Genomic DNA, 11,534 nt, shown 5'->3' with positions numbered 1-11,534 from the left:
GTAAATAAGAATTTGTTCTTAACTGACTTGCCTAGTTAAATAAAGGTCAAATAAATACAACATAGTGGTTTGGTATTGTCATTATATAAAAAAAAAATATTCAATAAAATAACAAGAAGCGAAACATCCTGTAATACAGGTATCCTTGAATTTCAGAAAAGGTCTAGCCAATATTGGATTACTGAATATGGAGTTGCTTGGTTTTGTACAGGGCAATTAATATATGGTACAGGGTGTGTCTCACAATGATGCCTGTACATACTCGCCTCCCCTTTAATCCTGTTGCGTTTACCCCGGTTCCCCAACTGGTGGAAGTCACAGTACATTATGATTTGCTCGAAGGTTATTGGTTAACACACTGGAAGAAATCCGCCCCGCATCTGGATCTTCTTCCTCTTGTGCTGCCCAGAAGGTTCCAGGCCGTTGTCCCACACACACTGTCACGATGATGGGCCAACAGGTTCTCGTGCTGAGTAAGTTGATAGAAAAATCATAAGCAACGACAAATGTAACATCTTAAATTTGATTTCGGTGGAAATGTGACGCATTTGGATGTTTTTGTCGTTTGTAATATCCTGACAAGCGGCCAGTACCGGCTACACAGGTAGCCAGCAACAAAGCATGTGCTTCTGCTTCCTTGCCGACCACTGACAGTGCTAGCTAGCGTTAGCAAGGTATTTAGCTAGTAGGCTAATTTGCTCTTTGTATGACTTTCTTGGCCGTAACGTTACAAAAACCTATCTGGCTGGTTACAGTACATTTTACACAACCGCTAACGTTAAGTGCTCAACTAAAATGTCTGTTCTCAAGAATAAAATTTGCAATGACGTTACACATTGACAATTATTGCTAGCAAATTTGAGCTAGTTTGGTTGCTGTTGACCAATTGGGGCTAAAAACATGGGAGTCCTGCCCATCTGTTCGGCAACATTAGTGAAACTCAAAGTTTGACTCAAATCACTGCAATTTGAACCTGATCGTCGGAGCTTCCAGGCATGTGAACATCCGACAGCTCCTGCATGTCAGTAGCTAGCATGTCAGATGATTTAAGCCAACTTTGGTGCTGTATTTGTGTGTCGTTTAGTAACTATGTATATGTTAGCTGCAAGGCATATTATTACAGTGTAAAATGTCAGCCTTCCAAAATACGAGACATCCATAATCCACACACGATACGCCTAGCTAGCTATTGTATGATGTAGGTAGGTAGCTAGTGAGCTAGATGTGGGATCTTAATTTGTACATGGAAATCAAAAGGTGTAGAACAAACGTAGACTGGTTGGATCATAGAGGTAACTAGACTCATTGCTGTAATGATGTTTTGGTCTGCTGTGTTTTTGCAGCAATATTTTACACAATATAGTATTAACTCCATTCTCATGTTCCCTACAGGCCAGAATATGAAGAGGGAGTCTGGACGGAAGGTTCAGACCGGAAATATCAGTGCAGCCAAGGTGAGGTCCCATTAGTTGGTGTCTTCCACTGTACTTGGTTGAATTAACATGGTTTCTAGCTATGTTATTTCAACATAATTGTATGTTTAATTGCTGACTATGGGGCCCAGTACTAGGGCTGGGATGATACCAGTATTGTGATAATTGCTAGCATGGGGGGGGCATGAAGCGATCTAAACTTATTTTGGAAAGCAGCCCTAGTGTTGGAAACGAACATGTTGTCATCTAGAGTCACATTTATTTTCCAAGCTATAGCACACATTATTTTACATACAGCAGGTGTTTAAGGACCAAAGAGAGTCTGCTTTTTCATTTTTGCCATGGAAAAAATATTGCGATACTGGTGTCTTCACATCCCTACCCATTACATTGCTTCTGTAGCTCAATTGATGAGGAATGTAGGATAGCTATGATGCATTGCTTGTTGTAACTATATAGATAAACCTTTTTTCGTGTGTGTGTTGTAGACGATTGCAGACGTCATCAGAACATGCCTGGGACCAAGGGCCATGATGAAAGTGAGCTATAGGTTTATTTTTATCCTCAGGTTTTTGTCACAGTTTTGCTTGAAACATACTTTATGGTAGCACTTGAATTGGGGAAACCATAACATGCTTTGTGTGTAGATGCTTTTGGACCCCATGGGTGGGATTGTGATGACCAACGATGGCAACGCTATCCTGAGAGAGGTGAGAAGAGCACACTTGCTATGATTCCCAATACTTCTACTTCCATACAGAAAATATCAATGTTCAGTGCCCCAGTGCAAAGCCCACCTCCTTCCCCCTGTCTCTGCTTCCACAGATCCAGGTCCAGCACCCGGCTGCCAAGTCCATGATTGAGATCAGCCGCACTCAGGACGAGGAGGTGGGAGATGGCACCACCTCTGTCATCATCCTGGGTGAGTCACCACATGCCCAATACTGTGAATAAATACACTGCACCATCAGGTCTATTCTCATAGTAGTAGTACACTAGTAATCCAATCCAGCCTATTCTTCATGTATTACTCCTGTGTCTCAACCAGGCCAATAATTTAGTGGTTTTAGGGGCAAGGCCATTTTTTAGATTTTTAAAAAAACATTTTATTTAACTAGGCAAATCTGTTCAGAAAAAAAATTGTTTAAAATGCCGGTCTACACCAGCCAAACCCGGGCGATGTTGGGCCAATTGCAGACCTGCCAACATGCACACGTTTTGCGTACCAACTACGCAATTATCTGTCCATGTACGAGATCTGAGTTAAAAGTTTGCAGAAATGAATAGGGCCTGATTGATGTTATTTTTTATTTTATTTTTTTAAATGTACATTTCTGCATCCCATTAGTTGTGTTTTCCACGCAACCTGATAGACCGTTCCTGCTAGTAGTATGTTGGAACATTTATAGCCTGCTGCCGTGTGCGCATTGCTGCGCTTATAATGTGAAGAAATAATAGGTTATCAACATTTTTAATATAGAAATTCTGATCTGTTGCATCAGCCTCATTGCTTTTAAAATGTTGTTTTGATGTACGGTAGTAGTATTCATTTGGGGTCTTATCATCCCACAACTGTCCCAGAGCGTCTGTTTGGAATGTTTCTTTCTTGTACAGAACGACAAGCTGACCCATATAATAGGTCAACTTATGTAATATGTGCGATAGTAGATTGACATAGGTTAGTGCTTTTGCTGTTTGTTACTCATCTTGTTAGCTGACAAAGTAAACATGGACAGATCTAACGTCTTCAATATGTGACTCGGAATTCCGTAAGGATGCACGCGCCGTTGCATCCCCAATGTTTCTTACATCACTAGTAGTCTACTTCGGAGCTGCGATGCCTGTGAAAAGGCCCTGATCACGTGACGGGCATTGACTAATAAGAATATAAATATCTGAGAGAGCCATGTGAGTGAGGGGTGCTTCGGAGCAGGGCGATTGGCATCTGGGAGAAGGGAATTTGTATTATTATATTCAGTCCAAGGGCACACCGGCCACTTTGGCCGCAAGGCAGGGATTTTTTTAGGGGGCGTTTCGGCTACAGAAGGGGGCATCGACAGCCATGGCCGGGGAGACATCCATACATTTTGTGCATCTCTCTAGCGGGTGAGATGCTGTCCGTGTCAGAGCAGTTCTTGGAGCAGCAGATGCACCCGACGGTTGTCATCAGCGCCTACAGACATGCCCTGGATGATATGCTCAACCTGCTCAAAGATATCAGGTACTGTTCCAGCCTCTACCGCCCACCCACACACACACACACACAACCTTTTAATCGTTAAGGGCTGAATTCAAACTTGACATCTGTATAACTTCACTTCTTATGCAAATCTGTGATTGCCATTAATCTGTGATTTTATATGAAGTCTAGAGCTCTGGCCCAAATACTTTTTCTGGTCACTGCATGTTTCATGTCAAACAGTGATCCACTTTCAAAATGCAAGATATGTTTTAGACCTGCATTTTAAGGTGAAAGTCATTAATTTTAGCAGCCATTGTCATCTTACTTCTCTGGAGTCCAGAGCAAACAGGTTACGGCCGAGTTGTATGTTGCAGGATCGGCTGGAAAGCATGGTCTGTCTGCAGCCTTCTTCCTCACAAATATTGTAACATATTCTGGTAAATGTATTACATCTTCATCCCATAAGTATTGAAGGCAGTGCGACGTTACAGCCATGTTATCTTTAGACAGATAGCCAGTTGCCACCCAAACTTGGCCTAGATCTGTCTGAAGTATGAAAATGATCAACGAATCGCCAGAAAGCCTATTCTGGCAAAGATGCGTCTGTAGCACATTGCTAAACTTTTTATTTATTTAAACATACTATGTTTTTGCCAGCAAAAACTGGAGAAAATTAAACCAGTGCTTTCTGGTCATTAACCTGGATATGCATGCCTGCCTTTGCGTGCCAAATGCTGATGACTGGTCAAGAGTCAAGACACTTTTTGGTTCTGAGGCACAGATGAGATGTTTTTGAGACAGGCCTACAGTATTGTACCAAATAATTTTGTTAGTAACCAGATCGAATAGGCAAATGTATAAATATACAGTACATATGGTATCTGTAGCCTATTAAATTGTAGGGAAAATATGTATTTTTTCCCATTCAGTTTTAACCCCCCCACAAAAACCTTCTCGTGCCCCCAGGTTGAGAACCACTGTTTTAGATGGCAACCGCTTTCACACTCATAACGTTTGTTTAACAACTCTCTTCTCCTCCTCCCAGCACCCCAGTGGACGTGAGTGACAGGGAGATGATGCTGAAGATCATCAACTCTGCCATCAACACCAAGGCTCTGAGCCGCTGGTCTGACATGGCCTGCAGCATCGCCCTGGACGCCGTCAAAACTGTGGAGATGGAGGAGAACGGACGCAAGGAGATCGACATCAAGAAGTACGCCAAAGTAGAAAAGGTAAGGGTCAAAGTGTATTTTTTATGTTTGTTTTCCTGTGCAGTCCAAGTTCTGCTTCATCCTCTGTGTTAATGTGTTTGTCCAGGTTCCCGGTGGGATCATCGAGGACTCGTGCGTGCTCAGAGGTGTGATGGTAAACAAGGACGTGACCCACCCGCGCATGCGCAGAATGATCAAGGATCCTCGTATTGTGCTGTTGGACTGCTCCCTGGAGTACAAGAAGGGAGAGAGCCAGACTGATATTGAGATCACTCGTGAGGAGGACTTTGCCCGCATCCTGCAGATGGAGGAGGAGTACATCCAGCAGATCTGTGAAGACATCATCCGCCTCAAGCCAGACCTCATCTTCACAGAGAAGGGCATCTCGGGTATCCCACGCTGCTTCAAAATGCATTGTTCTTGTTAAGGCCTATGTCTGATGCAACTGACTTTCTTTTTTTTTTTTTACCTCAACTATATTTTGCCTCTTTCTTCAGACTTGGCTCAGCACTACCTAATGAAGGCTAACATCACGGCTATTCGCCGTGTAAGAAAGACTGACAACAACCGGATCGCCAGGTAAGCCAATTGAAAGCAATTTTTTTAAATTTGTTGACGTTACATCAATTATCGGAGACAATTATCGCAAACAAAAACATGTTTACATTTCACCGTTTTGCTCTGTGTCATGTTACTATGTACATAGCTAGCGAATGACCGAGCACTTTCATTGCGTATTGGTTTATTTCTGCTTCTTTAACAGGGTGTATGGTCTTCACAACTACTGCTCTAACCTATTTCCTTGTTACCCCTCAGGGCGTGTGGCGCACGCATTGCCAGCCGTACGGACGAGCTGCGCGAAGGGGACGTGGGCCTGGGGGCGGGCTTGTTTGAGATCAAGAAGATTGGAGACGAGTACTTTGCCTTCGTCACAGAGTGCAAAGACCCTAAAGCCTGCACCATCCTGCTGAGAGGAGCCAGCAAGGAAATCCTGGCGGTGAGAAACTGAGAATAAAGCTTTCAAAATAATATGCTCTTTTTATTGTGCAACAATCACTAAGTGCTAAAAGAGAGGGATGATAATGTAAAGAATGACATTAATGGGATGAGTCTCTGCTTCCCCCACTCCCCTTCTAGAACCTGTTGTTTTTTTGTTTTTTTTTGTAAGTCACAAGTTATCAGTGCAAAGATGACTAAATTAGGTTTTACTTGTGTTCTGAAATCTCTCTTTCCCCCATTTACGTCTCTCTCCCAGGAGGTGGAGCGTAACCTGCAGGATGCCATGCAGGTGACCCGCAATGTGCTGCTGGAGCCCAGCCTGCTGCCTGGCGGTGGCGCTGCCGAGATGGCTGTATCCCAGCGGCTGATGGAGCTCTCCAAGGCCCTCACTGGCGTGGAGCAGTGGCCCTACCGTGCCCTGGCCCAGGCCCTGGAGGTCATCCCCCGCACTCTCATCCAGAACTGTGGCGCCTCCACCATCCGTGTGCTCACCTCCCTCAGGGTAAGAGAGCGACAGAGACTGAGAGAGTCAAAGGTAGAACCTCATACCATCTCGGAGGAAGACCGATGGGAGCGTGTGTGTGCAAGTGTGAAAAGGAGATGGAGGTTTTACTGTACATTATAGTGGCCTTTTCACTGAGATCCATCCCCACTCCAGGCCAAGCACACCCAGAAGGGCAGTGTGTCGTGGGGGGTGAATGGAGAGACTGGCACCCTGGCTGACATGACCTCCCTGGGCATCTGGGAGCCACTGGCCGTCAAGGCCCAGACCTACAAGACTGCAGTAGAGGTGAGACTTCCAACCACCTGCTCAATACAATGTTGAAGGCATTGATGCGCTACACAAGTGTTCATTAGTTACAGTGCCTTCAGAAAGTATTCACACCCCTTTACTTTTTCCACATTTTTTTACAGCCTAAATTTAAAATGGATTACATTGAGATTTTGTCTCTGGCCTACACAAAATACCCCGTAATGTTAAAGTGGAATGTTTTTAGACATTTTTACAAATAAATAAAAAATGAAAAGCTGGAATGTCTTGAGGCAATAAGTATTCAACCCCTTTGTTATGGCAAGCCTAAATAAGTTCAGGAGTAAAACATTTTCTTAACAAGCGCCATAATAAGTTGCATGTCAATACTAGAATTTAACATGATTTTTGAATAACTACTTTATCTCTGTACCCCACACATAGAATTATCTGTAAGGTCCCTCAACTGAGCAATGAATTTCAAACAGATTCAACTACCAAGACGGAGGTTTCCCAATGCCTCACAAAGGGCACCTCAAATCAAATGTTGGTTGCGTAAACATATTTTGCAGGTGCAGTGAAATGCTTGTTTCTAGCTCCAACAGTGCAGTAATAACTAACAAAACTATATATATGAAATATCACAACGAGCAATGTCAGTCCAAAATAAATATATATTTATATGATGGTGTGTGTATAGACATTATGGACAGTATATGAATAGAAAAGGTGTGTACAGCAGTAGTTTTATAGGATGAGCCTTGACTAGAATACACCTATTGGTTGATGGGTATAAAATAAAAAGCACACATTGAATATCCCTTTTGTGCATGGCGAAATTATTAATTACACTTTGGATGGTGTATCAACACACCCAGTCACTACAAAGATACAGGCGTCCTTCCTACCTCAGTTGCCTTAGAGGAAGGAAACCGTTCAAGGATTTCAGAGGCCAATAGTGACTTTAAAACAGTTCGTGTTTAAAGGCTGTAATAGGAGAACTGAAGATGTATCAACATGCATTAAAAGTAAAACTGCAAAGAAATTTGTTTTATGTCCTAATACAAAGCGTTGTGTTTGGTGCGAACACAACACAAGAGTACCACTCTTCATATTTTCAAGCATGGTGGTGGCTGCATCATGTTATGGGTATGCTTGTCATTGGTGAGGACTACAGTTTATTTTTATCCTAAAAAAATTAAGTAATAGAGCTAAGCACAGGCAAAATCCTGGTTGTCTGCTTTCCAACAAACACTGGGAGACAAATTCACCTTTCAGCAGGACAATAACTTAAACACAAGGCCAAATATACACTGAGTGAACAAAACATTAAGAACACCTGCTCTTTCCGTGACATCGCTTTCACCTTGTCAGTCTATGATCCCTTATTGATGTATCTTGTTAAATTCACTTCAATTAGTGTAGATGAAGGGGAGGACACGGGTTAAAGATATTTTTAAGCCTTCAGAAAGATTGTATGTGTGCCATTGAGGATCAATGGGAAAGACAAAATATTTAAGTGCCTTTTCAACGCGATATGGTAGTAGGTGCGAGGCGCACCGGTTTGTGTCAAACTGCAACACTGCTGGGTTTTTCACACTCAACAGTTTCCCATGTGTATCAAGAATGGTCCACCACCCAAAGGACATCCAGCCAACTTAACTCAACTGGGAAGCATCGTAGTCAACACAGGCCCACATCCCTGTGGAACGCTTTTGACACCTTGTAGAGTCCATTCCTCGATGAATTGAGGCTGTTTTGAGGGCAAGGAGGGGGGGGGTGCCACTCGTGGTTATGAAGGTGTTCCTAATGTGTTTTTACGCTGGAGTTGCTTACCATGATGACATTGAATGTTTCTGAGGGGCCTAGTAAAAGTTTTGACTTAAATTGGCGTAAAAATGTATGGCTAGACTTGAAAATGGCTGTCTAGCAATGATCCAAACCAACTTGACGGAGCGTGAAGAATTAAAAAGAAAAAAGTGCAAATATAATACAATCCAGGTGTGCAAAGCTCTTAGACTTACCCAGAAAGACAAATGTGATTCTAACATGTGTAAATGTACTAAAATATCTAAACATGTTGTCATTATGGGGTGAGATTTTTAATCCATTTTGAATTTAGGTTGTAACAATGTGTAAGTCAAGGGGGTATGAATACTTTCTGAAGGCACTGTACATATTGTTTGGCTATGCAGTTCTATTCTCTTGGACTCCTTCTTTCTCTCTCCAGACAGCCATCTTGTTGCTGCGCATCGATGACATCGTCTCTGGACATAAGAAGGGAGATGAGCAGACAGGAGGAGGACAGGGCGCCGAGTAGAGGGGTAGAAGGATTGGGAACAAAGAGGAGGAAGAGGGTAATGGAGGAATAGGCAGTCTGAGCTATTTCTTGTTGTTGCATTGTTGAAGGAACCTGCAAGTAAGCATTTTGTTGGACGATGTATACCATGTGTATCCTGTACATATGATTAATAACTTAACAGCACTGTTTTATAAACCTCTCACTCAGATATGACATTTGTTATGGTCACTAAGCAGACTGGGATAGGGTTGTTGCATGTATTACATACTGTATGAATGTACTGGATTTGGTACCAAGGAACTCAAGTTTAGTTTGGTTTGTTTGTGTGGTGTGTGTTTGTGCAGTATTTATGGCAGTAAGTGTAAGATGTGACTGAATATGTTCTCCTGGGATCAAGGTTTACCTCGGTTAGTCTCACGAGGCATTTCTTTGTTTGGAAGAGCTCCTTCGTGACTTGAGTTGAATAACGGTTGCCAATGGATGGTGACCAAATCATGTGACGAAGTCATTTGAATGAACTACTAAAGCACTGTGATCCTATAGAAAAATAGACCTTGCAAATGATTTATAGCCTGCAATGTCTACCTCTGAAGGTCCTTTTTTAAATGCTGCATTATATGGATTGGATCGTCTTGCATTTCAATGAGTGAGTGCTTTTTTTCTGCAAGAAATAGTTGGAGTTACGGTGTCTCTGGTTCTGAATCCTGTTACTCCACCAGACCATTTCCCTCCATTACCCTTTACCTGGGGCTGTTACCTGTGATAGAATCAACCCCAATAAAAGTGGATACAAATGACACAGGCCTATGTTTGTTTCATTCACTTTGACGCCCATGATGTGTGTTTGATTATGATTCTCTCACCACTTTTGTTAACAATGTAGCTTAGCCTATGGTGAAATGTTTCATTAATTGCTAAGGTGGCATTACATTTGCTGCATCGTGAAATCCAGAGTACTTGAGTAAAAAATACTTTAAAGTCCTACTTAAGTAGTTATTTTGGGCTGTATGTACTTCACTATTTTATATTTTGACAACATCGACTTCACTACATTCCTAAAGAATGTACTTTTTACTCCATACATATTCCCTGACACGCAAAGGTACTTCTTACATTTTGAATGCTTAGCAGGACAGAATATGGTCCAATTCTCACACTTATCAAGAGCTCATCCCTACTGCCTCTGATCTGGCGGATTCACAAAATCAAAAAATGGAATTAAGAAAAATCTAAAATATTAGGATGAGCAATGTCAGTGGCATTGACTAAAATACAGTATATACATATGAGATGAGTAAAGCAGTATTTAAACATTATTAAAGTGACTAGTGGGTGCTGTAGATGTCGTGGAGGGCAGGCAGTGTGCCCCCAGTGATGCGTTGGGCGGACTACACAACCCACTGGAGAGTCCTGCGGTTGCGGGCGGTGCAGTTGCCGTACCAGGCGGTGATACAGCCCGACAGGATGCGCTGTTGCGCCGCCTTCACCACACTGTGGGTGGACCGTTTCAGATCGTCAGTGATGTGTATGTCGAGGAACTTGAAGCTTTCCACCTTCTCCACTGCAGTCCTGTCAATGTGGATGGGGGCGTGCTCCCTCTGCTGTCCACGATCAGTCCACGATCCACGATGAGCTCCTTTGTTTTGTTGACATTGAGTGATGAGAGGTTATTTTCCTGGCACCACTCAACCAGGGCCCTCCCCTCCTCCCTGTAGTTTCTCGTCACTGTTGGTAATCAGGCATACTACTGTAGTGTCGTCTGCAAACTTGATTGAGTTGTAGGCGTGCGTGGCCACGCAGTCATGGGTAAACGGAGTACAGAAGGGGACTGAGCACGCACCCTTGTGGGGTCCCTGTGTTGAGGATCAGCGAAGTGGAGGTATTGTTTCCTACCTTCAACACCTGGGGGCGGCCTGTCAGGAAGTCCAGGACCTAGTTGCACAGGGCAGGGTTCAGGCCCAGGGCCCCGAGCTTAATGATGAGCTTGGATTTCACTATGGTGTTGAATGCTGCGCTATAGTCAATGAACAGCATTCTTACATAGGTATCCCTCTTGTCCAGATGGGATAGGGCAGTGCGATGGCGATTGCATTGTCTGTGGATCTATTGGGACGGTAAGCAAATTTAAGTAGGTCTAGGATGTAAGGTAGAGGTGATATGATCCTTAACTAGCCTCCCAAAGCACTTCATGATGACGGAAGTGAGTGCTACAGGGCGATAGTAATTTAGTTCAGTTGCCTTTGCTTTCTTGGGTACAGTAACAATGGTAGACATCTTGAAGCAAGTGGGGACAGCAGACTGGGATAGGGAGAGTCAGTAAACACTCCAGCCAGCTGGTCTGCGCATGCTCTGAGGATGCAGCTAGGGTTGTACGTCAGACATGGAGAAGGAGAGTCCGCAGTCCTTGGTAGCAGGCCATGTCGGTGGCACTGTTTTATCCTCAAAGCGGCGAAGAAGGTGTTTAGCTTGTCGGGAAGCTAGACATCAGTGTCCACTTAACACAAATGCTTAATTTGTAAATTATGTCTTGAGTGTTGGAGTGTGCCCCTGGCTATCTGTAAAATAAATAAATAAACGAGAATTGTGCCTATTGGTTTGCCTAATATAAGGAATTTGATATTATTCATACTTTTGATACTTTTTTATATATTTGTTT

At 43.1% G+C, this 11,534-nt stretch overlaps 1 protein-coding gene across 1 annotated transcript; it reads left to right on the top strand.

The window, feature by feature from the left end:
- Positions 1-258: 258 nt before the first annotated feature.
- LOC110496293 (T-complex protein 1 subunit gamma) lies at positions 259-9,675 on the top strand. Its single transcript, XM_021572107.3, has 13 exons — positions 259-473; positions 1,393-1,454; positions 1,922-1,972; positions 2,081-2,143; positions 2,259-2,355; positions 3,537-3,654; positions 4,661-4,847; positions 4,933-5,215; positions 5,324-5,405; positions 5,643-5,823; positions 6,082-6,327; positions 6,484-6,615; positions 8,807-9,675. Exons 1-13 carry the CDS (start codon positions 446-448, stop codon positions 8,894-8,896), a joined length of 1,620 nt encoding a protein of 539 aa, XP_021427782.2. The 5' UTR covers positions 259-445; the 3' UTR covers positions 8,897-9,675.
- Positions 9,676-11,534: the final 1,859 nt, after the last annotated feature.

Source organism: Oncorhynchus mykiss, chromosome 18 (genome assembly GCF_057628025.1).
Source record: "Oncorhynchus mykiss isolate SJ-2025 chromosome 18, ASM5762802v1, whole genome shotgun sequence".
Taxonomy (NCBI): Eukaryota; Metazoa; Chordata; class Actinopteri; order Salmoniformes; family Salmonidae; genus Oncorhynchus; species Oncorhynchus mykiss.
Note: the sequence above shows the minus strand (reverse complement) of the source record. Positions and strands in the feature narration are given on the sequence as shown.